Source organism: Pleurodeles waltl, chromosome 5 (genome assembly GCF_031143425.1).
Source record: "Pleurodeles waltl isolate 20211129_DDA chromosome 5, aPleWal1.hap1.20221129, whole genome shotgun sequence".
Lineage (NCBI taxonomy): Eukaryota > Metazoa > Chordata > Amphibia > Caudata > Salamandridae > Pleurodeles > Pleurodeles waltl.
In genome coordinates this window covers 881733434-881760819 of record NC_090444.1, presented here as the reverse complement: position 1 = coordinate 881760819, position 27386 = coordinate 881733434, and the positions used below count along the sequence as shown (strand labels likewise).

The 27386-nt window shown below is 47.3% G+C and overlaps 1 protein-coding gene across 2 annotated transcripts in view; it reads left to right on the top strand.

Moving 5' to 3' along the window:
- Positions 1–27386, top strand: part of PHF10 (PHD finger protein 10) — a 550201-nt gene that overhangs the window by 326173 nt on the left and 196642 nt on the right. For both annotated transcript variants that reach the window (XM_069234982.1, XM_069234981.1), the window contains exon 9: positions 835–990. In XM_069234982.1, the coding sequence (XP_069091083.1) occupies positions 835–990 (156 nt within the window). The remainder of the gene's footprint in view (positions 1–834; positions 991–27386) is intronic.

Here is a 27386-nt window from a genome sequence, read left to right as displayed (position 1 = left end):
CACATTTGGGACAGATTAACCCCTCCACCAAAGTTATAATCAGGCCCAGAGTCTCTTGTGTATTGATAGAAATTAAATAGCTTGATATTTGAATCCTACATATGCACAGCCATGTTCATCGGCTACTAACTTACTTGTATGCCGATTTCCTAACAGTTTGAAGAGGCCAGAACCTTGAAATTTTAGGGCACGATGCCAGGATTCCAGTTATTTTTGTGACACAGTAGATAAAGATTCTTAGCTCTTTAGCACCTTAGGAAATCAGTCAACAGGACAGTTACATACAGACTGCAGTTATTCATATTTTGTTACACTAACCACTGATTTCTAATTCTCTGCAACCATGATGTTCACTCCTGGAGACATAACAGATGCTCATTTCATGTTTGTTTTAGTGGATGTGTCCTTCTCGTTTGGGATTTGAAGTGATACCTTTGACTTGATTCACTTTATTCATTGAATGGGCTTCAGACAGAAGTTATTCCCTAACAACCATGCCCATATTCAAATTTGAATCTCTGTGAATTCTTGAAGAAGCTCAAGTAACATGCGTTGTTTTAGAAAATGTTCATGCCACTGCCTCTACCAGACCAGTGTAAGATACAGGCAGTCAGATATCCAGAAGCCATGACAGCCCAATGATTCCCTGAGCTACAAAGTGAACAAAGCTGCCTTAGTACAAATACTGCTAATTTGTACAATCCTGAGTTATGCTGCTGAGCTCATAATTATTTCCCCTATGTAATTTGCATCGAGAAATTGAGGTATAGCTGTCTTCTGTGAATTCTGCTTGTACAAGCCTTTAAAAAAAGTATACAACTTTTGTCATTGCAGGATAACTCCTCCGGCCATGCATCCGAAGGTGAAAACGTGACTGATAACCAGGAAGACTCTTTCCAGGGAAAACCAAAAGCAAAGGACAAGCCTTCAACTCAAAGAAAAGAGGGGTCCAAGCGTTCTGTTGTGTCAAAATCTGTTCCTGGGTACAAGGTAGAAGATCAAAGCTCCTGACTCCACTTCTTTACTGACCAGCCTGTCATCCCCTTCCGTTGAATAGTTTTTATTTTTATTTTGCTTTTATTATATGATACATTTTGCTTGTTGTACTTTCTTCTTCGTTTCAGTCTTTAATGTTTACTCAATTCTGTCCTTTATTTTCACTTAGGACTTTACTGTTGCAATGTCTGTGAAGTGTGTTGGTTCTGTGCCTTAAGTTACGTATTTCTTTAACTAAAAAGATGGTATGTAAAACTGCAACTACAGACACCTTAGTAATAATACACAGTCGCCTTTAACCTGCCAACCCATTTATTGTGTGTTCAGTTGGGATTGGCAGTTCAGCAAAAATGTAACTTGTTAAATAACAAACCACGGGGATCCGATACATTGTAAAATATTCCCTAAGCATTAATTTCAATAGTTAAAAGTATCAAGCAGTTGAACATGAGTAGAAAACGCTCTGCTCTGCCTTAGGTTGTAGGTAGGCTCTTTTACAATATTCTTTTGATTCAGTAGCCGATGTAGCTATGCCTCCTCCTGGCTTCTCCCCAAAAAATTGTTTAAAAGGTTGGACCACAATTTGTTTGAGAAAGCATTTAAAGTTTTTATTAAATAAAAACTATGTTGCCAAATAGTTTGAGGGAGTGAGTTTTCCAATAAGCTTAGTGTTATGTTCCAGGCTAAGAAAGCAGGGTCCTTACTCATTTTCACCAACCTGTATTTTAGTTGAATGAGGCAGGCTACATATCTGCTAGCTATGTAGCCCCAAAAAAATACTTAAGCTGTGACTTTGCATATTGGTGTAAGATACCAAGCACAGACAGATTGGGCCCAATTTACAAAGCCATTGAAAGGCCATAAACCTACTTCTGCTGAATACTTCTAATTTCAATTCCTTTACCATTTGAATTTCCCCAGGTGCCAGAATGGATCTTGAAACATTTTAACAATTGCTCCAGGTGTCAGTAGGTGGAGCCATTTGACTCCGCGATGGCGTTGTTCTGCATCCATAAGTTACAACAAAGAGCTGTGTATTGCTGTTAACATCAGTTCCATTTTGTCTACGCTTTTAAGCACAGATCCAGAGTTCTGCTTCAAATTTTAGTCTGGTCTTCAACTTCTGAAATTGTTTTTCAGTGAAAATATACAAGGGGCTTGTCTTCTGCCTCTTCTCCTGAAAGTGACAGGCATCAACCCAGGCCTCACCTGCAGGAAGCAGTTGTTGGTTATGGGACCTGCATGATGCCTGCTTTTGGTGCCTCAGCTTCAAATACAATTGCATCCTACGACAAGGGCTCCTTGATGCATCCGAAAGTCATCAATGGGTGGGAAGTTGTATGTCTCCGAGCCCAAAAAAACAGCAGGCTGGCTGCACTCTACATTCCTACTCCAAGTCCTGGTCCAGGTTTTCATCCTCCGGTATGTCTAAGGTAAATCTTGGTGCAAGAAAACCAGACAGGAGTCCTCTCTTCTTTGCTCCAGGTAGAGATCAAGCAGTGACTTTCAAAAGTCTTGACTGCATGGCAGGTATACAACTGTGACCCCATTACACACTTGCAACTCCAAATTTTTCAGGCTATCTTCGACTCCATCGTAAGTACACGCCTTCATGGAGGCAATGCTGCAGCTTTTTCGGGTGATCCAGGTTCTTCCTGGATCCGAAGTTGTATTCTGCCAATGTGGCCTTCCTGGGTGGTGACTGAACCCATTACGCTTCTACCTGGTCCCCCGCTGGCACCATGCTGCATTTCTACTTCTTCCCTGAAGGCAATGCTTGCCCAGCTGCTCTGTTGACAGCCATAGTTTCCTTTTTGGATCCAACTCCTATGTGTGTCTCTGATCCAGAGTAGGGTTCAGCTGGACTTCAACCACTCTTTTGTTATGCGAATCACCAAAGCACAGCCCATGGTGTGGGAGGATTCTGCAACAGTTCCTTTACATTGAAGCATGTACTTTCAGCATCTCCATGCCCTCGTTGCTTCAAAAACGGGACTGTCGGAGTGTTCAGCATTACTTGGATGAAAGGGGAGGGAGACGATCTGTTACTCCCTCATTGATGCTAAACTACATTTAGTCTTTCAAATGTTAATAGCGTTTATACCTCACCAGAGATGGAATTGGGCTCCCCATTGGAGCCCACACTAAGCACTTCCTTTGCAGTAATGGTCTATGGCTCCACAGTGGTATCAGAAGGTGCCAGCTGTGGAAACCAAAGGTTGCCATTCAACTTCAGAGCCTTTGTCACCCTTTTATGAAGATTTAACTGAATCCTTGACAGTGGCATGGTCCAATCCATGTTCGGCATCACTTTTAGGCACCATAGCCCTGCTCAGTGTTATCCATCCTTTTTATCACAACATTTCATGTTTGAAAACCTCATGGTTGAGCTAAGAAGGAGCCTACTGATCGTGTTGGGCTCATTCTACAACAGCCAGAACCTCTGCTCCACTACGGCCTCTACTGCTGCTTTGGCCAAGGTGTTCTCATACTGGACATCTGCCTAATGACTACATCAGTGCCTATCCACACCTTCACATTGCAGCCTTGACTTCAGGTAGATCGGGGGGGGCTGTATTTTTGCTTGGTCCTGAAGGCCACTCCTCCGACATGCCCCCCTTTTGGGGGAGGTACTGCTATGATATCTTTTGGGAGGTACTACTGATACATTTAAATCTGTGGTTTGAAATATTCATTAAAACTTTCCCTTGGTACCAGTCTTTGTGGTTGTTACTCTAATCACAGATACATCATTATCCTCCCTCCCCCCCCTTGTGTAGAGTAGACGCCTGAAGGTTAATAAGTTTCCATGTTAGATTCTGCACACTGTCATGATTTTAATCTGTCCCTGACGCTCTGTGTTATGTGCACGCAATGCTTTCTTATAAACTGACATATAATGCCCTGCGCAGTCACTTCTGAAGGTGGGACAAAGCCAGTGTGGACACCAGTGGCACCATCTACTGGTGTGCGGGAGCAATTGATAAAAACTTTCCACATCTAATCCAGCACTGGGGGATTAAAAATGTGAAGAAGGTGCATAGAGTATCCACCAGCAAGCACCTTACCAAAGGTAAGTAATGTGTTCAATTACATCCAAAATGGCTGTATGTTTGTTTGCCAGGTAACCTTAAAGGAGACGTGGCAAGCAGATGCCTGGCAGGCGTTAATTGTTTTACTGTTACATAATGGTACGCCACAGCTGCATCCACTTTATCAGTAGTAAACCTTGATAATTTGTGAACTCCCACAAACCTGTGAGTTTGCTGTGATTCAAAAACTTGTCTGCTGCCATTCTCAACATGGAAATGGTTGTAGGTGTACCCCTTAGAGGGCTGGAATAACTCCTCTTGCAGGTGGTAAGTGGAACAGAATACCTCCAAACTTTGTGGGGATTTTGGGCATGGGGTTTTTCCCTCATCAAAAAGAAAAAATATGCATTTGTACAGTAGGCTGCCTTTTTCAAATGCAGAGTTTTACTGAGCACATAATTCCAAAGTAGGTAAACAGCATATGTCACACGACAATCATAGTAATGCCCTATGAAAGCTGTCACAAGGTCAGCTTTCCAGGCATACTGCTGGGAAGTGTGTGAAGTTCTGAAACTCGTAAATCTACACCTATCTGAATGATGTGCATGGGTGTAGATTTACAACTATGATTTTGTGAGCTAAGCCCATGGAGTTTTAGGCAACTGTTTTTCAAATCCTTGTGTAAAAGTCCGTAGCCAGAAGTAGGCCTGCTGTTCTTTTTTTGTACAGCAGTGATATGGCATCAAACATAATATTTTCCTTTTGGGATGTGTTGTATTTTTTTTTTACATGCACTGCTTTTTGATCTAGCAGGTCATCGTGATAATGTGAAAATACAAATACCATCACGGCCTATTCATAGACTCATAACATTACAGAACATCTTATTAACAATATGTATTGATTAAATTCACTTTAATCTTAAACAGGACGTTAACTCCCCTTCAGCCAAGATTTTGTTATCTCTACATCTAGAGTCCATATTTGCTACGGAATTGTTCAGTCACTCTAATAGTCACATTATTTACCTTAAGGTCACACCTCCAGGCCAGTAGCAATTATTAGAAGGCAGTGGCAACAAAGACTACACCCATTTCTGGGGTGTTTATCTGCCTTTTATCTTGCTGCCACTTTGAAGACCTATGTGCACTGCAAGTAGCGCAATGGCTGAAGAGAACTCCATGAGAAGTTTGGTGTTTCTTCCCCTTCCAGGATGAACAGGGTGGTTTTGCCCTGATGGGCTTTCTTTTGGGATAATTGGCAGGGGCCCAAAATCATCTGGAAGAGTGTGATATGCTTCTATGAGTTTGTTTTAGAGTGTGAAGGCTTCTTAAACTGGGTTGTTTTTGTCTATTTTCATGAAGCCTGATAGGTTAGGAGGTGCTCTGATGCAGTTTGGGAAGAGTGGTTCAAGATACAACCTTGACGTTTGAAGAATTCTGGAACTCAACTACTTCGTAAAGTATAGCATCTGCTTCTCTAGAATGATTCTCACTTTTTCCCCTTTCTCTGGTCTCTCTGCTTAAAAGGAAAACCTACCACCCTGAGTCCCAGTGAGCTATTTTATCCCTCCATAGGAGGTTGGGGAATCTCGTCTTATCCCACTTTTTTGGGTGAAGTGTTTCTTTCTGTTTTTTTAGGTAAATAATGTTGTTTGGCATTTCTAGGCAAGTCAAGCAATAGACTTAGATGTAAGGTATGTATTTCTTTAACAGCAGCAGCTGCTGCCAACCTTATCTGACACTAAGAAGCAAATCTGATGGAGACTTCTAGTTGCAGATTCCTTACTTTAGAGTTTTCCCCCAGGAGTCAGTCTGGATTCGCAGATTTTTCTTGAGCAGTACCCCTGCACTTCTTTAGGTGGCATTGGTTGACTCATCATCCATCATTGGCATCATGCTCGTCGGATATGATGTTGTGGGTCCTATATAGGTGCCACCCTGGCACGCTGATGTCCGTTCTTTTCTTTCCACGCCAGCCTATGTCACTATCGGCAGAGCTACCCCTAAAGTCACTTTTGACTGGGCTTTTTGACTTTTTTGGAAGCTTTTTTGACATTCTGGTGCATCAAGATGTCTTCAATGAATTTCAAGCCTTGTTACTCCTCTCATCGGATGATGATGTGACTGATCCACACCTCGTGTCTCTCTGGTGTTTGGAGCGTGACAACAACCTGAAGTCATGCTGCGAGTGCCGGGCCATGAACCCGAAAGCTTTGAGGGAGCGGTCCCTAAAGTTATTTGCAGCCTGGCGCTCGGCTCCGCGTCACTCCCGGTCTAGGTCGAGAGGAAGGTCCCGTGACTGCTCGCTGAGTCCACACTCTTTGTTGTCCCACTGAAGTTCTCGGGATGTTTGAGTAAGCACAAGAAGAGTCGAAGATGAGCAAGCATTCTTCGACTTCACCTCGTCAGTCGGATGATGCAACGCAGGAAAAGGAGCATCGTAGCTCTAGGCCTCTGTCCTTGGAGCCTACTTCTGGGTTGGCTCTGCACCTCCTCAGGTTTCCAGGACATAAAGCCACCCCTGCCCAATTGTCAGTGTTATGAGGCCATGCGCCTCATCTTTGGGCAGTCCAACCCTCCCGGGAGCGCCTTTAGGACCCACAGGTTTGGCAGGGACTCCCTCGGGTTCCACACTGGTTGCTTCGGCCTCGGTTCCGGAGGGCACCCAGGGATCCGTTTCTTGATCCGAACTGGCATTGGTCGTGCCACCTTGATCTTCCCTGATGATGATTCAGATGTCGACGCTCCCAACGTCGCATGGGCCCACAGTCAGCATTGATCCCATACTTCTTCCCGACTCCAACACTGAGCTGGACTGGCATCGCTCAGGCCGATTAAGACTTTGATGGGGACCTTGCTCCCAAGGTCTGGGTCCTGACCTTTATTCTCATGTGCATGGGTATGGTGAGAGTATGGATGGGTTGCTGAACCCTTTAGAATTCCAGATTGATGGCCCCATGGACTGGGCTCTGGGTGAAGCCAGTAGTCTGGACGATTTCCCTGACGCTGGCATGCTTTCCCCCCCACCCCCTACGGTGGCTATGGAGGAGGGAGCTGTGGTGGTGGTGGTGGTGAGGTCGTGGGCCTCAAGCTGCCTTGGTGGCCATCAGGACTAACCTCCTAAGTGAGGTCCTTTTTCCTGGGGCTTTCTCTTCGGAACCCCTTTTGCCCTTTAATTAAGTCCTCACTGATGTCCTGTTGGGAACTTGGTCCAAACCCACCACAGGGGACATTTTCCCGCCGCTATAGACCAGTGCCTAATGAACCAGTGTTTGTGACTCAACACCCCACCCCTGAGAGCTTGGTTATCGAGGCCTTTACATCCAGTCTGACATTGAGGTCTATGAACACTGCATGCCTTTTGGGCCGCTACACCCCTGCTTTATGGGATATGGTTGCACAGGTGCGGCCACAGAGGAGGAGGAGGCGGCCCAGGCCATTCTCTCTCAAACTGTTGTTGATGGCAGAGATGCAGCAAGGTTCACAATACGATATGGACTGGAAATGACACTCACTAGGTAGATCAGTTGCATCGCTGGTGGCCTTGAGGCACCATGCTTGGTTAAGGACGTCTGGCTTTTTGAGGGATGTCCAAGCCACGCTTATGGACATCCCTTTGGTGCTCTTCAATGGCACCCGTCTCTTAGGAGATAAAGCAGACTCAGCGCTCAAATGATTTAAAGAGTCCCAGGGTACGGCCAGGTCCCTGGGCCTTGCAGCTGTCCCTCACCCACCTCAGTCTGCACCCAACTACGGCCCTTTTCCTCCAGCCACTGTGCCACGTATGGTGTCCAGCCTCTGCGTGGCAGGGGACATGGGATCCAAAGTCCTTGTGGATCAGGAGGGAAGAGGTCTGCCCAGTCCACCACCCCTCCAACTGCAGCCTCCAAACCTTCCTAGTCTGGTGCTTCCCCATCAAGGACCAGTTGGAGGCAGGATTTGCCATCACCTGCCCCACTGGCAATCCATTATGTTAGACAGGTGGGTTTTGCGAGTAGTCCGATGGGACTACTCTCTCTCCTTCAAGACTACCCCTCAATCGATGTCACCATTCTACGATCGGATGACGGAAGATTACCTGCCACTTCTCCGCAAGGAAGGTATGGCTCTCTTGGCCAAGGGAGCCATAGAGAGAGAGAGTTCCTGTGCCAGAATTAGGTTGTGGTTGTTATACCAGCTAATCTGTGGTGCCCAAAAAGAACATGCTCCCAGCCCTGTCCTAGACCTCCTCAAGAAAGAGAAGTTCAAAATGCTCAGGTCCTATCTGCCTTGTCTCAAGGAGACTGGATGATAGCGTTTGACTTGTAGGAAGCATATTTCCATATTCCCGTCCTGCCTGCCCACAGACGTTACTTGCATTTCATGGTAGGCCACAAGCATTTTCAGTTTACTGTGCTATCTTTTGGCCTTACCAGCACCCCGCGGTGTTCACCAAAGTGATGCCGATGGTTACGGCTTATGTGCGCAGGTCAGGGGTTTCAGTCTTCCTCTACCTCGACGAATGACTCTTGAAGGCGAGCTCGCCCTAGACTGTCTGGTCCCACATCCAGACTACGGCAGACCTCCTACATTCGCTGGGGTTTGTTGTAAACTTGCCAAAGTCACAAATGACTGCCTCTCAGGTGCTCCCTTTCATCTGAGCTGTTCTGGACACAGTTCAGTTTGGGGCCTATCCTCTTGAGTGGCGAGTCCAGAATATACAGGCTATGATACTGAGGTTTCAGCCTCTATCCTGGATTTCAGTGAGAATGACACTGAGGCTGCTGGGCCTCATGGCCTTCTGCATCCTGCTGGTGACACGTGCCAGATATGCGGGCTTTGCAGTGGGACTTAAAGTTCTAGTAGGCTCAGCATCAGGGGAATCTCTCCGACATGGTCCGGATCTTGGAGGGAACTGCACAAGATCTGCTGTAGTGGCTTTTGAACCGCGATTGGGTTAGAGGCAGATCCCTCTCCCTTCCCCAAGCAGATCTCACAGTAGTGATGGATGTGTAACTCCTGGGATGGGGCGGCCACATGGGAGAGTCCGGGCTCCATATCAGTTTTTTGGAGCTCAGGGTGATCAGGCTAGCATTGAAAGCATTCCTTCCCTCTCTCAAAGGGAAAGTGGTGCAGGTGTTCACGGTAAACACCACTGTTTTGTGGTACTGTAGCATGCAGGTCGGGTGGGGTTTTGGACCCTTTGTCAGAAAGCTCTATGCCTCTGAACATGGCTGAAACATCAGAGTATATCCCTAGTGGTTCAACATCTGGAGGTTCTCTGAACACCAGATTGGACAAAGTCAGCCATCAATGCCTGGTTGATGTCAAACGGCATCTCCATCCAGAGGTGGGGCAAGGTCTCTTTCAGCAGTGAGGAGAGCCTTGGTTAGATCTGTTTGCCTTTACAGAGAATGTGCAAAGTCTGCAGAACTGCGCATTGGAGTTTTCAAGGCGGCCCCTCGCTCGGAAACGCTTTCCATCTCAAGTGGAACTCGGGCCTTCTTTCCATCAATACCACTTCTGCCCAGTGTTCTCAATAAGATCAAGAACGACCTGGCCCAAGTAATTCTTGTGGCTCCAGATTGGGCACGAAGAGTTTGGTATACTGAGCTCTTGAGCATGGCCCTCGATCCTTCAACCATACTGCCCCTTCAGGTGGATCTTCTGTCGCAGCAGCCGGGGATGGTTCTCCACCTGAACCTGTTGAGTCTCCACCTTCTTGTGTGGAAATTGAGCAGCCGCAGTTGACAGCTTTTGACCCTCCTTCCGAAGTCTGTAACGTTATCTTGGCAGCCAAGTCTCCCTCCACCAAACGGTATACGGCTGTCATTGGAACAAATTTGTGGCATGGTGCACAGAAAAGTCTGTTCACCCCCTCTCTGCCCCACTGTCAGAGGTCCTCTTGTTTGTACTTTCTCTAGTCCAGCAAGGCTCTGCTTTTGGTAGCCTCAAGGGTTACTTGTCTGCGATCTGCTTTCCTGAAATTACCTGACTAACCCTCCTTGTTTAAATCTCCTATTGTTAGTAGATTTCTGAAGGGTCTTATCCATATGTTTTCTCTTTCGCCGTTCATGCTCCAATGGAATTTGAACCTAGTTCTTACTTTTCTGATGTGTGTTCCTTTTGAGCTACTTTGTTACTGTCCACTTAGGTTTCTTGCTAAAAAAATATCTTTCCTTGTAGCCATAATTTCTCCCTACAGGGTGGGCGAGCTGCAGGTTCTTTCCTCCAAGCCAGCCTTCATTTCCATCCATCCTGACAATGTGGTGCTTCATACCAGGGCTTCCTTTTTACCAAAGGTGGTCACGCTCTTTCATGTAGGCCAATCATTCTCCTTGCCTAGGTTGTAAGTGCTCCCACATCCTTCTAAGAAAGAGAAGAGACTCCAACGCCTGGACCCAAAAATAGCTGTGGCATTCTACCTTGATCGTACCAAAGAGTTCCAGGTGGACGATCAACTCTTTGTGGGCTGTGTGGGCACCAAGGAAGGTCGGGCAGTGCAGAAAAAAACCATCTCGAGTTGGGTGGTTCTCTGCCATAAAATGTGCTACACATTGGCTAAAAATCAACACCAGGGTCAGTGTTCTTAATGGCTCCATGCTCCTCGTGTGGAAAGTCATGAAAAGAAACTGACGTCAGTATGCTGGGGTGGCGCCTATATAGAACCTGCGACGTCCTATCCAGCGGGCACAACGCCGATTACAGACGCAGAGTCATCCAACACCACCTAATTGTGAGCAGGGGTAGTGCTTGAGAATAATCGTCTGATCCAGACTGCTACCTGGGGTAAATTCTAAGGTAAGGAATCTTCAACTAGAATATCTCTACCAGATAATGTGTTACTGAAGGTAAGTAACTTGTTCATCAGCAGTATATACGGCACTGCATAGTACACAGCAAATCTGAGTACACAGCATTATAAAGCAGATAATTCAGAGTGGTCTCACCAAGGACCCTAGATTTTAGCAGATTTGTACAGACAGGTGAGAGCATGGTACATGGATTGCCATTATTAGTGAGCATCTGTCCATCCACTCAGCCAGCCCCTGATATGGGGCACTTCACGGATTGTCATTGTTTACAATATCTGTTAGACAGAAAGAATCCCATGTTAATTGGAGCCTCAATCCCTAGCACAAAGCTACTAGGCTGAGGAGCACCACTATGGAGGACAGTTCAGTGCACCAACCGTACACATCTGATAGAATGTAATTGACCAGAATCCAAAAGCTTTAGATCACCTTACATGCCCACATTGCATGGTAGAAGTCTCCAATATGCACTCACTATCTTAAACATGCAGGGTAGTGAGGCTTTCTCATTTTTCACTTACACTGCAATATTTATAATATGCCCCACAGAAGTATACGAATTGAAATACACGCAGTTTAGCTGAGATTGCGGTGTCTCTTGGGGCTATTATTGCCTCCTGTACACCTCATCCACCAATGTCCTTTGAGCACTCTATAGCAGTCCCTTAGATTTGTGTACAAACCGTGTGAATTTAATATGAGGATACGCCCTTCACTCCTAGTCTCACTACCCCAAGTTTAGCCTCTGAATGGTTGTTTATAGGGTGTAATGTGTCTAGTGTGTGCCACAGTTGACGGTGCCTCCAGAAATGAAATTTTTGTAAGATCTTTATAAAAGACAAAGGATTTCATGTTGTCTCCAATCTACACATATCCCAAAGGAGCTATGCCTTTAAAGTGCTAGGAATGAAAACTTGTCAGCATAAAGGTCTTAGCCCACCTTATTCCACACTGTAAGCAGATTTCCTGTATGAATCAACCCTCACATCTGGACCATCTCAAAGCCTCATGCCATCAGTCAAACATCACCTTATGAGTGGTAGAAAAGTCTAAGGATATCAGTTGACTAGAAAGCACTCACATTAAAATTGGGTTGTCGAACAGGTTGCATTTCAGTCTTATGTGGGAGACGGAGTTCATATCTCCTCAAAAAACAGCGGTTGTTCACCACCATAATATATGATGCCTATTAAATGATTGCATATCAGCTATATCAAGTACATCCTTATAGACTGTTGAACTTTTTTAAAACTCAAGATGCAATTTGGGAATCCTAGACAGTAGATACACCCCATAGCCCAGTTTTGAAAGAACATGGCTTTGGACCACTATTTTGAAGTAAGATATTGGGTTTTAGGGTTTGATAACTGTTATGCATCTTACTCAGTGGTTGACATTTCTTGTTTGATCATGTATTGGGCTTTCAGGTTGAGTTTTGTTGTCCAGGGTAATGCCAAGGGACTTTGTGTGATCAATGAGTTAAGATTCACAGTCTAGGATATTAAGCAATCTTAAGCCATTTTTTTCATAAATCTGTTTATTAACATTTTTAAACTTTACATTGTTTCCTGTTCTGGCATTTGCTTCAAGTTGTGTATTACTTACATCATTAAGCATTATTATTTAGTACATTGGCGACACATTGATGCAGTGTTTTTTGCAATTTGTCTATGCAGTTGTTCGGGTAGTCTTTACAACCATTGTGTTGTTAATAGTTTCCAACATATGTGGCTTTTGATTCCTAGTGTGCTGCGTTTTTGTTGTTCAGTACTGTGAATGTAGATTAAGTGGTCATTTGTATGCCTATTTTTTGTTTAGATCGGCACAGCGCTTGGTGCCATTTATTAATATAACGTTTTTTCATCACAATTGTTCGATTATAGTATTTTTGTTAAGAAGACAGACACTATGAATTTTATGTAAGTTAACATTTGAATAAAGAAAAAATCTAAGGAAAAAAAAACAGCAATGTTTGCCGGGTTCGGACAGTTATGTGGTCATTTTGGGCGTGACTGTTTTGGTGTTGGGGTGAGGATTAGTTACAACAGGTTGGTTTATCTGCGGGAAGGCTGGGTCAGCTATCTGGTTTGATGTGCATAGTTTTCCCTCCCCATGGTGCCATGGTGTGTCTAGTTAATTTCCGCATTCAGTCCCCTTGTGTGTTGCCTTTAAAGGGTTGTTGATGCTTGCCTGTGTTAGTCCTGTCCCTCATCTGTTGGGTGTATCCCCGTGTCACGCAGCTGTAGCAAGAGCTCTTCCCAGCAGGTGGAAATCGGGAACTGCCGCAGCCCCAGGGTTTCCTCCCGTCGCAAGGCCGATCCCTCCGCTCCCGCCCACACCTCGAGCGAGCGCCTCCAGGCCTGCACTGGTGGGGGGTCTGGCGAGTTCCACCTGCGGGTCACCAATCTCTTTGCCACAATAAGTCCTAAGTCTATGAATCGCGCCTCTGCTCTACGTTGCTTGCTTCTGGGGAACAGTCTTAGAATGCATGTCTCCCATGTGAAGGGTATCTGTTGCCCTGTGCAGTTAGATAAGTTGTCAACCCCTACTCTCCAGTAGGGGACCAGGCTAGGACAGGACCACACCATGTGCAACAGGTCCACCCCAGTCTCGCGGCATCGAGGACAGGCTGCATCTTGCCGGTTAAAATATCTATTCACTCGGGCAGGTGTGAGATAGGCTCTGTTAACTATATAGTATTGTATTAGGCGGAATCGGGAATTACATGGTATGTTAAGGTGGCCTGCAAGAGCAGCCTTCCATCGTGCCATCTCAGTCGGGTTGCCGGTGTCTATCTCCCATGCCCTGCGCAATGCGGAATTTTCAGGGGTGGCCTGATTCCTCAAGGCGTCCGCTAGCCAGCTAATTTGATGTTGGCCACAGCCCACCACCTGCAAGTACTGTACCAGCAAGTGGGTAGGTGGGGCTGTTGTGATGTCCCCCCATTTGGATCTCAGCGCCTTCACCAGAGAGCAGTGTAAAAGAAATTGGCCAGGTGGGAGCCCCATTTCTTGAAGTCTAGCAAACGGTAGTAGTTGAGTGTATTCGTAAAGGTCTCCCAGTGTGTGTAGTTCTATCTCGTGCCATGTACGTAGCTCGGAATCTGATGTGACCTTGGGGCCTCTAGGTGTACCCGACAACGCCAGCGCGGTTGCAAATGGGATCACCGATCTTGTTAGACAAAGCGATCTGAGGAAACATTTATGGGCTATTCGGAGGTACAATTGCCATGGGGTTTGTGTGTGCGTGAGCGGGTGGAATAAGTGCTGTATCTGCTGGAGCGGCCATGGTTCCTCCCCTGATGCTGTGTCTGCAAGCTGTGTGCTGGCCAACCACTTGGATATCCACTGGAGTTCGGCTGCTAGATAATAGTGTTCCATGTTGGGGACCGCTAGCCCACCCCTATCAGGCGGTAAGTATAGTTTCTTTAGGGCGACTCTGCAACGTCCGCCGCTCCAGATGAACTCCCTAAATCCCGTCTCCAGTGCCCTGAAGAATTTTGGAGGTACGTAATATGGGATATTGGGGAAGAAGTATAATAGCCACGGGAGAACCACCATTTTTAGAAGTCCTATCCTGCCTGCCACGGACAGCGGCAGCGGCCTCCAGAACGCCATTTGGGACCTGATTGAAGACACTGTTTTTACAAGGTTACCATTAAAGGTGTCTTCCTCGCTGTGGTAGACTCGGACGCTCAGGTATTTGAATGTGTTTGGTTGCCGTGGGACTAGATTCCCAACTAGGCTAAGTCTCGGGTCTAGGAGGTCCGGGTCGAATGGGAAAAGGCATGACTTAGACCAATTAACCTTAAGACCGGATATCGTCGCGAAGCGTTGCAGGAATGAACCGGCCACCGTCGGGATCTGCGTAATATCTCTGAAATATAGTAGAAGGTAGTCAGCGTATAATGATACTATGTGTGAGCGTCTCCTAGAGGAATTCCCCAGTTACCTCCTTCCCTGCGCAAAGCAGCTGCTAGAGGCTCCATGGCAAGTGAAAATAACAGTGGCGATAGGGGGCAGCCCTGCCTTGTACCTCTGCACACCTGGATTGGTTCCGATATTTCTGGCCCCAGCCTCACCCGGATCAGTGGTTTGGTGTACAATAGTTTCACTAAGCGAATAAAGGATAGTCCCATGCCAAAGTGTTGCAACACCTTGAACAGGTAGGGCCATTCTAGGGAGTCAAAGGCTTTTTCTAGATCAAGGACAAGACATCCCGCCTGCGGCCAATCTTGCCTCGCATATTGTATTACTCGAATTGTCTTCTGATGTTGTGGGAGGTGTCTCTGGCTGGTACAAACCCGTTCTGGTCGGGGTGTATTAATTCTGGCACGTTCGGTGCAAGGCGTGTTGCCAGTGCTTTTGCTAGTATTTTGTAGTCCGTGTTTAGCATTGCCAGCGGCCTATATGAGCCCATATCCACTGGGTCCCTCCCGGGTTTAGGAAGGGAAACCAGCAGCGCCTCCCTCTGTGTGGCTGACAAGTGGCCCTCCTCCTCAGTCGTCATGTATACCTGAAGTAGCTTGGGTGCGAACTGTGTCACAAAGGCTTTCTAAAAGTCTCCTGGTAGCCCGTCCGGGCCTGGCGTTTTGCCAGATGTAAGTTCCCTGATGCTAGAGATGATCTCCTCAAGGTCAAGGGGTGCCTCTAGTGCCTCGGCCCGATCATATTCTAAGTGTGGGAGCGCTACCCCAGCAAGGAATTCGGTGCTGGTTTCACATCCAGGGGTTGCCCGCGAGGCATAGAGCGCCTCGTAGTGTCTTGTAAATTCAGCCTGTATCTCTGCGGGAGTGTGCGACAGTTCCCCTCTCTGTGTACGGATTTCCGTTATCAGCTTCCTCTCGGAATCACGGCGTATCAGCCAGGCCAGGAATTTGCCTGCTTTATCCGCTGACGCGTGAGTTCTCTCGGAGTGTGCTGTGTAATTTAGGCATCTGAGATGCTCTAGTAATGACAGGTGCTCTGCGCGTATTGCAGATAGCTCCGTCTGTTCATTTTGGTTGTTTGCAATTTCTTCTTCTGTCCGCAACAGGGCCCGTTCTATTCGGGTCAGGTCTCTATCAACAGAACGGCGCATGTTACACTGAGCCCCCAGGCAGTGTCCCCGGATGAAGACTTTGAATGCATCCCACTCAATCAATCCCGATGTGGCTGTGCCCTCATTTTGCTCAAAGAATTCTGGGATTTTTGTACTGAGTGATGCTCTGAAGGTAGCATCTTCCAGTAGCTCTGGCCTCAGTCTCCACGTGGGGACAGCCGAGCGCGAAGGTCCCCAACATAAGTGCACCATCAGTGGATTATGATCTGAATGTGTGCGCCCCATGTATTCCGAGTTCACCACCGGGACAAAGTCTGCGGTGCAAAGTATGTGGTCTAGGCGCACATGCAGGGAGTGCGGGGCAGAGTAGAAGTAGTAGACTCTGTCCCCGCTGTGTCGTTGCCGCCACACATCCACTAGGTTCCATTGTTGGGTCCAGTCAGGCTGCGTGAGGCAGCTACCACCGGAAATGTGGGCAAGGGGGGAAAAGAGCGGTCCAGGTCAACATCTAGTACGCTGTTGTAATCTCCCCCCAATATCCACGGAAGGGCGCTCCAGCCCGCCAGATGGTGTGATAAATTGTGTAGGAAAGTGGTCTGATCTGTGTTTGGAGCATAGATAGAACCCAATACTACCACGTGACCCGCTAACCTTCCCCTGACAAACACAAATCTGCCCTGTGGGTCCACGACCTGCTCTTCCACTACAAAAGGGGTGCCTGCTCTGATCCAAATTAGTGCTCCTCTGGCGTATGCTGAGTGTCCTGACGCGTCTAATTGTCCTCTCCAGCGCTGGCAAAGTCGGGGAATCTCAGAGCTTACTAAGTGTGTCTCCTGTAAAAATGCTATTTGGATTGAATGCTTTTTAAGGTAGGAGTAGATAGCGTATCGCCGCTTGGGGGTATGAATGCCTCTTACATTCCAGGTAATTGCTGTGTATGTGGCCATATTGTGGGTGTTAGGCATTTTTCCAAGTCTACCCGTCTAGTCTCAACCTGTGGCCCCACCCCGTCAGTCTTCCCTTCCCATCTATCATTTAAAGGGTTAGTAAATGTCCACCGGCAAGAACGATCTAAAACTAATACCATCAGAGCAGTTAGACAACAGGTCACCGCCCAAACACTGCAACAAAAACAACGTTCAATCGTACAGCTGTACAGTGTGTGTCTCCACTGGTCGGAGAGTGGGGGTGTGCCAAGCATGTAAGGGAGTGGATTCAGTCTCACACCAGATTGTTCGGCTGTGTCGGATAATTGAAAGGATGGGATAGAGGGGAGTGGGGGGGGTTTCTTTGTGGTTAGTCACCAAATAGCGCAGTGCACGGGAGCAGGGGACGCAACCGCCAGCGTGCACACGATTCCGGCGAGTCCGACGCGCTTATTTCGCAGCTAGGGCTGTTATTTGCTTGCCTCTTGAGATAAATCCACGTGACCGTTTCTAATTGGGTATTTCCTGCAGACTACAGTTCCTTTACCTTGTGCAAAAGTTAATTAGAAGAGTTCGTCTGCGGTGGCCGGTGTCATGGGGGGCCCCTCAGCAAAGCCCGGTTCGGATATACTATCCGGTGTGGGAGGGTGGTCGTTGGTCAGCTGGGAGAGGTCCTTGTCCAACACAAGCCCGGGGGAGATGCACCCATCGCTGCTGCAGTGTGGATCACCTCTCTTCTCTCTTGAATTAGCTGTTCCAGGTCTGGGGCGCATTTTTTTGCTTCTGCGTGAGTAGCGTTTCTTCTCTGGTCTCTCTTATTTCGATTACGCTTGGCATGGGGGGATCGGCCAAGTCCGCCCGGCGCACCGTCAGTAGATAGTCCCATCGATTCAAGCCATTCCCAGGCGGCTTCAGTTGTGGGGAAAAGTGTGTTTTGTTATCAACCACAACTCGTAGCTTAGCAAGGAATAAGTTATGCCAAGAGATCGCAGCTTGCGCTTCAGAGGGAGATAGGAGGCTCGGTCCCTTTGCACCGCCAAGGTGTAATCTGGAAATAGTAGGATCTGCATGTCATCTATCCTGGGTGGTGGCGCAGCCCTTACCGTGTGTAGTATGGGGTCTCTGTCTGCATAGTGGAGGAGGCGGATGATGAATGGGCGTGGAGCACTCCCGGGTGGTCTTGTCCGAGCCGGTATTCGGTGGGCACGTTCCACAGAGAAGAAGGGGGTAAGCACCCCGTCGGGCACCAGTCTGCACAGCCAGCTCTCAGAGTAGGCCGTCGGGTCTTTGCCTTCTGATCCCTCCGGCAGGTTCACCACACAGATGTTGTTTCTTCTGGAGCGGCCCTCCGTATACTCCGCTCGGCGCTCCAGTTCCAGTACCCTGGCCTGTATGTCTTCCATTCCTGTTTTTAGCTGGGCGGTCGCAGGCGTTAGGTCCTGTACTTTTCAATCTCCTTGGTTTTGTCTGCTAGTTTGCGTTGGTCTGCATGCAGCAAAACAAGGTCACTCGCCACCTTGTCTGTTTTAGCTTCTAGCGAGGTGCGGGCACGTTCCAGTGAGTCTCCGATGCGTTCCACTGCTGCGAGCACTGCGTCTAGTTTTTGACTGTCTTGGGATAAGGAGTCCAGTGCTTTCCCGGCACCAGCTCCCGAGCGCAAGCGCCCCGCTCCGGCCATGGTCCAATTCCTGGGGATTTTTGTTTGGATTTAGATCAATGCTCTCCACCCAGTTGGCCTCCTCGTGCGTGCTTCTCTTTAGTTCAGTTTGGATTGGTGTGGCTCAGGGTAGACACGCCGTTTATTGCTGTGCCCGAGTAGCTCGGCAAGAGGTCCGACCCACGGCTGTCGCTTCTGGTTCCGTAGCACTGAGTTTTATTTACGGTCAGTCTTGTGAGGAATAGTACCGGATGGGAACCGTCCTGTGGTGTCTCACTCATCCTGATTGCCAGTGGGTCCCATGTTTAGGCCTCCGCGCCGGTCAGTGGGGGAGCCGGACCCGCTTGTCGGGTGGGGGGGGGGGACAGCCTATCTCCCCGCAACAGCACGAGCAGCCCGGCCAAATAGTTCCTCTCCCCAAGTCCTGGATCAATTACTTTTGGCCTTGTGGTGTTTTGAGGCCTCTAGAAAGTTCTGGTGGGTCGGGGGGTGCCTCAGCGCCAGCGCGGTTGTTGCTCGTTGATCCCCGCCGATTCACTCCCCCCTTTAACCACCACTGGCGGGGCACAAAGTGTTCCAAGTGTTGTCTGCCCACCGGGGGGTTTCCCGCTTTACATCGGCCTCACCTTGGTTTTAGCTCAGGATCCGGTTGGGCCGTGCGTTCATTTCACCGTTTCTGCTGCCGGGGGGGCGGTCCGGCCACCACCCATATGGCATGGTCCACCGAGGAGAAGAAGAGAGGTAGAGGGCGCCTCCGGTTGGCCACGCGGCCACGGCCGTAGTGGTTGCTTTATTTTTCCCCCCACTTGCTTGTGCCAATTTTCATCAGCTCCCCAGCTTCGCGGGCCGTGTCTACCCCCAACAAGGGAGGGGGGGGGGACCCACAAGCGACTCCTGGGTCTGGCGCTAGTTCCAGCCCGGGGCCCCCACGGGGGCGGTTCCAGTCCGCCGATCTATAGTCAGTGGCGGGATAGGTGGGGGCCCTCCACTTCCCAGCAGGTCACGCCGGGCGATCAGTGAGGGCGGGTTGGGCCGTCCCAGCTCCGGCGCACGGCCGAAGCCTCGTCGGCTGGCTCCTCTGCGGTGCGTTCGCCGCTCCGTAGTTAGGCCCTCAGGCCTAGTCCATGCGGCCGCGGCACCGATCTGCCGATGCGGGGGCGCCGGAGTCCGCTGTCCACCCAGGCTGTCCCGGCGTCACCCCCTCTCCCGCCCAACACTCTGAGCTTGTTATGCCCCCCGCATCTCCTCAGGAAAAGCGATTGTGCCGAGCGTGGCGCGGAGCTCTAACAGCTCGCGCCCGCCATGTTTGCTGACTTGGCCACACCCCCTCTTAAGCAATCTTAAGCCATGATTGTACCATATTGGTGATTGTGGGTGTGGAGGGTGTGAGATAAGGAGAAGTTCTGTTTTGTGAGAGTTCAGTTTGAGGTACTGTCTAGTTATTCAGGTCTGGATGTCTGCTAGAATTGAGGCAAGAGGCATGTTGTCTTTTGGGGGAGGAGACTTTGAGATAAAACTGGGTGTTGTCGACATAGAAATGATAGGAGATATTGGTGTTGCTAAGGATTGAGGTAGAGATTGAAAAACACTGGGGAGGTTATCGCGCCGAGATGAATAGCTTTTTCTGTAGTGGAAAGTTCCAAAAGGGAGTGGCTTGCTTCGATTTGTTGGTTTCAATCCTTGAGGAAGGCGGAAAACAAGCTTAGAACTCAAGTCCCATGCATTCCTTTAAGTTGTAGAGAGGATGGGTTGAAGGACTGTATCAAATTTTGCAGGATGGTCTAGAGAGATGGGAAGGTACAAGTTTCCTTAGTCTAGGATGCAGAGTGCATGTCTGTGATTTGCATTATGGCTGTACCTGTGCTGCAGCTTTTCCTAAAGCCTGATTAGAAAGAGAGTGTTAAGAAGATAATTTATACAAATATAGTGGTGGCATCATAAAGCAACACAACTATCTGACTTTGTTCAGGAAAGGGAGGGATGTTAACAGGTGAAATTTGTTTAGCTCTTCAGGATTAGCTTGTGTTTTTGTTTTCAGCAGGGGTGTCACTTGGCCACGTTTTGGGCAACCAAGGGATATATCCTCTTTCAATGAGGTATTGATGATTTTCGTCCAGTAGGGATCTAGGAAGGGACTTGTGAGTTTCTCAAGTTGACCAGGTATTGAGTCTGCGGAGAGAGTGAGGGAGAAAGAGGAGATAAATAATCATCATTATCACTTCATCAGGAAATACCTCTTCAAAAGAAGACCTAGTTTTAGCAGATTTCCTCATTAGTAATTGGTGGTCTTAGTCCAGTGAAAAGGATGGGTTGATTGCTAGGGAGAATACACAAACTTCATTTTTTAAATCTTATCATCAAAGAATTAGGGGCATTTCTCACACTTTACCTTTGGATTCTTCAGAGTAGGAGGGGTTGAGGAATTGGCAGCCTGTCTCACAATTAAAAACAGTTTCTCAGATTTATTTTTCACTTTTTCTAGCTCTGCTTTGAAGTAGTTGGATGTTGCTTCAAATACTAGTTTTTTTGTAGATTTGGCGTGCATGACATAAGAATTGAAGATTTTTTGTAGAAGATGAGTGACTTTTAATATATTCAGTTGTTCTGCCTTGCTTCATTGAGTTTTTTGTTTTTGTTTCAAGGTATAGATTTTTCCATTATTTGTTGTCTTTTTGACTCCGAGGGGCAAGAACTTTATATATTGGCTTATAATGAAATGATATTAATGTTCTGATAGGGATAGGAAATGCTGAGGCAGTTTTAGTTTTGAGGGAAGAAATATAAATGTGCTCAGTGTCTTTGATTTTCGGTCTCTTGGGCTGTCTGTTGGTAAGGGTTTCGGAGCTGGAGGCATAGAATGGTGTAAAGAGGAAGTCTGACCAGTCCATCTGAACCTGAGTTGATATTTAAATCATGTCTTCTTTTCCCTTAGCTCGAGAAATGAGCCTTTATGTGGATTGCAGTGTGACAGAATTGTTTGAGATCATTGTTGGAAAGGAATGAGTATAGCTGGAAGACCACTGCGTCATTACCCAGTCGATGCTAAAGCTCTAGAGGAAGAGGTTGTATTGTGTTGGGAATTATCTTTTTGTGGTGAAATCTGAAATTTCTTCAGGAAGGCTGAATTGTGACCAGACAATGGTAGATGAGGTGGTTTTGAAGGTAGTGTTGTCAGTAATTTTCAGTTAGACTGATAGGCATGGAAACATTTCAGCAGAGACTGTTTTTAGATCTTTAATTCTAATTGATTTTTTCTGAATGATGGCCCCTCAGTGTCTTGTTCTTTCTTTTCAGCCAAGATGGAGAACAGAGTAGTCCACCATGTGAAAATCAATACTGTCCCTGCTCCTCATGGGAACAGTCCATCATGACCTGCTTGGTGAGCCCCCTCCAGAAGGGGACAATGAGCACCCCCAGACTGATTTAAGCCTCGTAAGGCCTTTTCAGTGCAGTACAGCTTGGATTCTGGGCATACCCCTGGCCATTTAGGGCATTACATCAGTCACACAAAACGTGATGGGAGTCATGCGTGCAAATAATCTAGCCACTGCCATTTGTTCAGGGTAGGATTCCAACTGATTGTTTTTTGCCCACTGTGCTCCTTTAGACACGAGGCCTGCCTCATGCAAATAAGTATGGACCCTGCTCTCATGGGAACAGCCCATCTCAAACATAGGTCTACATAAGGAGCATTGATTAGTGGGTTGTTGATCTTCAACAGTATTGCTTTGGGTGCCTTGCAAAGTTCTAACACAAGAATGTTTTCTTTTGGGGACCAGAAGATCAATGCATGCAGTTGGGAAGATAGATCTTTTGAATATCTATGCTGGTAAGGCTTTAGTCATGGGGTCTACCTGCCTGAAGGTGGACCACGGCCTCTCCCAATATAAGCAGAATCTCAGTCTCCAGCTGGATGCATCAGAAGATAAACACTGCCCTGGAATGATGTCCAGGAATGCATTTAAGAACTCCAATGAAGGTTGGTGTTCACAGTATATAGTACGTTAATAGGAGGCAAAGTGTCCTCTTGTTGGGTGTGATAAAATGCTACATACAGGGTTACAAGTGCAGTGACGTACCTCAAAAACGAACATGTGTCAAGAGGTTGTGCATAGAGCCTGACACATGTAAGAGTGTGGCTTTCCCATGACCTGGAGGCCATAAGCACCTAAACAAGGTGTCCTGCCATAACGGATGGACTTCACATGGGAATTCCTTCTAAGGAGAGTAGCAACCCCTTGTGAATCCCTGGTAAATCCTGCATGATACATCTGTTGAAACCCATACCAAGGCAGGAAGGGGCAGGGAGAACCCAATAGGTGTTCTTCTGTGGCTGTGTGGTCTTGATTGTGTTCTCCCCAGAGGGGGCATCAAGTCCTTTGTTAATTGTTTTCTCTCTGCCGTCTGGTTCAGATGTATTTCCTCTTGCTCCGGTGAATCTCGGTTAGTTATTTTCTGAGCTTTATTTCCACCTATCAACGTTGGTATCGTTTTCGATCGCGTATTCTATACTTCAGTAGTCAATCCAAATGTTATCGTCCGGTGGATTTAATGCCCTCATAGGCACCCACACCCTTTTTGGGCCTACTTCGACAACGGTAGTCTGAGAATGATAGGCTGATGGAACGAACTCCATTTTGGTTCTGTCCTCAGTGTCACTCCAAGTTTCTCTACACAGATCAGCACTAGGTGTGTATTTGTGTCTGTCCCCCGAACACACAAGAAACCTGTGACGCCTTTAGGTCTTTTTGATCATAGAAGACTCTCCGGGACCGACGAGCACGGCAGGTAGAAATGGCATAGAAAGCAAGAAACGACATTCTTGACATGTATGGAGAAGAGCATGCGGAATAAGATTCAGACATATTTCCTGATTGGTTTTGTTCTTTAAAGCCCTCAACCATAAACATATGAAGGTTCATACATCATTGCACCTGGTTCACTGACCAGTTTGAGATTATACCTACTTGCTATTATTCATTTGATCCTCCTTCGTGCTTTGTGATTTCAGCTGTACTTATATCTGCTACAAGGAATGAAGGTTGAGAATGCATGAGGCACAATATAGAGCAAATTTTGTGTTATCCTATCTAAGTCTGGCCACAACTCAGTCAGTGACCTCACTCCTAATGTCTGTTGCTGCTTAGCCCACCCACCTAAATCAGTGCTGTCAACTGCAAGGCACAGGGGTGCACATAAATTGCACAGATATGGTACAACTCATGGCTGTAAGAAGAAGAAAGAAAACCCTTCTTTGTGGAGCCAGCCACCAGGACAGTAGTTCTCTGTCTGGCCCCCACTTACCTTTTTCTTATGTCTTTGGGGCTTTCTTCTCACCTCCTCACCCGAATAATCTCAGCAGTTTAGTTGGGAGGAGGTATAGGGGACCATCCCTCCTTAGGTTCTATTGTGATACAGATTGGATGGTCCATGAGTTGGTCCCCTTGTAATTCCATTATTAAGGTCTAGGTTTCAAGAGACATTAGAGATAGGTCAGACACCTGGTGCAGACCAAGGGACTCAATAGTATCACCTTACTGCCAGATAGTAGGCAGCACCCCTGGTGATTTCTTTTTAGTTAATAAATAAAATTATAATTTATGGCGCAATAGGCGGTAAGACTAAGCAGATAATGGTATCCTATCAAATATATATACATATATATATGTTCGATGGCATGTGTAGCTACAGATACACATGCTTTGCACATCCCGCCATCTAGTGTTGGGCTCGGAGTGTTACAAGTTGTTTTTCTTCGAAGAAGTCTTTCGAGTCACGAGATCGAGGGACTCCTCCCCTTTCGGCTCCATTGCGCATGGGCGTCGATTCCATCTTAGTTTTTTTTCCGCCATCGGGTTCGGACGTGTTCCTTTTGCTCCGTGTTTCGGGTCGGAAAGTTAGTTTGAATCTCTGAAAATTCGCCGGTATTGTTTGCGTTCGGTATCGGGTCAGTTACAACAGATCGACACCGACTTTTGAAGAGCTCCGGTGGCCCTTTGGGGTTTTTTCGATCCCCCGTCGGGGCCTGGTCGGCCCGGCCACGTGTCTCCTCAAGGCTGATGGAACGGACCCCATTCCGCTTCTGTCCAAAATGTCATAACAAGTATCCGTATACAGATCAGCACCTGGTCTGTAACTTGTGTTTGTCTCCAGAGCACAAGGAAGATACTTGTGAAGCCTGTCGAGCGTTTCGGTCGAGGAAGACATTAAGAGACCAAAGAGCGAGAAGACTGCAGATGGCGTCGGCGCCGACAGGACAAAGGCATTTGGAGGAGGAAGAAGAAACCTTCTCTATCCAGGACTCGGACGAGCTTGATCCCGAAGACACGCCTAAAACTGTGAGTAAGACGTCGAGACATAAAACTCACAAGAAGACCACCAAAGCCCAGGGGACGCCACCGCCAACAGGCCATGGCTTAACCCGAAAAATAGGTGACCGATCATCGGCACCGAAAAAGGGCACGCTTGTGTCGAAGTCATCCGACTCCGGTCGAGATACCGGCACACAGCAATCTCGGGCCAGAGACAGCGGCTCCGAGCAAGTTCGGCACCGAGACAGTGGCACCGAAATGGGTCAGCACCGAGAGACCACGACGCCGAAGATAAAGAAAGTTTCGTTGGAGCCCAAAAAGGCGACCGAAAAGGTTTCGATTCCGAAACATCCAGCCTCGGAACCGAAATCAGGTTCCTACACAGAGGAACAGGGATTTTCCTCCCAAATGCAAGGACATAAGTTCGGACAAGAACTAGAATCAGTGGAGCCAGACTACACTCAAAGGAGGCTCCACATTCAAAAAGACACAGGGAAGATAAGCACTCTTCCACCAATTAAAATGAAAAGAAGACTTGCCTTTCAAGAAAAGGACAAGCAGCCACAGGCAAAGGTGGCAAGACAAATAACTCCGCCACCATCTCCACCACCATCAATGCACACATCACCGGTAGCCACTCCACCACTGATGCAATCCCCGACTCATACTGCAATGAGTCAAGATGATCCCGACGCATGGGACCTTTATGATGCTCCGCTATCAGATAACAGCCCAGACTGTTATCCAGCGAGACCGTCGCCACCTGAGGACAGTACATCCTACACGCAGGTGGTCTCAAGGGCAGCTGCTTTTCATAACGTCACCTTGCATGCAGAACCAATTGAGGATGGCTTTTTGTTTAATACACTATCCTCCACTCATAGCCAATACCAGAGCTTACCTATGCTACTTGGAATGCTAAAACACTCCAAACAAGTATTTCAGGAGCCTGTGAAAGGCAGGGCCAAAACTCCAAGGGTGGAGAAAAAGTACAAGCCACCGCCAACAGACCTTGTGTATATTACACAGCAATTAACACCAGACTCTGTGGTTGTAGGGGCAGCTCGCAAGAGAGCAAACTCTCACACCTCGGGAGACGCTCCACCTCCAGACAAGGAGAGTCCCAAATTCGATGCTGCAGGGAAAAGGGTTGCAGCACAAGCAGCAAACCAATGGCGCATTGCCAACTCACAAGCACTTCTGGCAAGATATGATAGGGCTCATTGGGACGAAATGCAGCATTTCATAGAACACTTACCCAAAGAGTACCAGAAAAGGGCACAACAAGTGGTGGAGGAAGGACAAAGTATCTCAAATAATCAGATACGGTCAGCAATGGACACAGCAGATACAGCTGCTAGGACAGTAAATACTGCGGTAACAATAAGGAGACACGCATGGTTGCGTACGTCAGGATTCAAGCCGGAAATGCAACAAGCCGTGCTGAATATGCCTTTTAATGGACAGCAGTTGTTTGGGCCGGAGGTGGACACTGCTATCGAGAAACTTAAAAAAGACACTGATACGGCAAAAGCCATGGGCGCACTCTACTCCCCACAGAGCAGAGGCACATTTCGCAAAACACCATTTAGAGGGGGGTTTCGAGGTCAACCTACAGCACCCTCAACCTCACAAGCAAGGCCCACTTATCAAAGCCAATATCAACGGCGAAGTTTTCGGGGGCAATATAAAGGGGGACAATTCCAAAAGAATAGAGGGAAGTTCCAAAGCTCCTCAAAACAAGCAGTGACTTCCAAGTCACAAATCCCCAACACATAACACCTGTGGGGGGGAGACTAAGCAATTTTTACAAACATTGGGAGGAGATAACAACAGACACTTGGGTACTGGCAATTATCCAGCATGGTTATTGCATAGAATTTCTCAAATTCCCTCCAAACGTTCCACCGAAAACACACAATATGTCAAAACAACACATGGATCTTCTAGGACTAGAGGTCCAGGCATTGCTACAAAAAAGAGCAATAGAATTAGTACCAATCCGACAGAAAGGAACAGGAGTTTACTCTCTGTACTTTCTCATACCCAAAAAGGACAAAACACTGAGACCTATATTAGATCTCAGAACATTAAATACCTACATCAAATCAGACCACTTTCACATGGTGACATTACAAGACGTAATCCCACTGCTCAAACAACAAGACTACATGACAACACTAGACCTAAAGGATGCATATTTCCATATACCAATACATCCTTCACACAGAAAGTACCTAAGATTTGTATTCCAAGGGGTACATTACCAATTCAAGGTGTTGCCATTCGGAATAACAACTGCACCAAGAGTTTTTACAAAATGCCTAGCAGTAGTAGCTGCGCATATCAGAAGGCAGCAAATACATGTGTTCCCGTACCTAGACGATTGGTTAATCAAAACCAACACACTAGAACGGTGTTTACAACACACAAAATATGTCATAGAAACCCTAAACAAACTAGGCTTCTCAATCAACTATACAAAGTCACACCTTCAGCAGTGTCAAACACAGCAATACTTAGGGGCAACAATTGACACAGCAAAAGCGATTGCCACTCCAAGTCCACAAAGAGTACAAGCATTTCACAATGTAATACAGGTCATGTATCCAAACCAAAGAATACAAG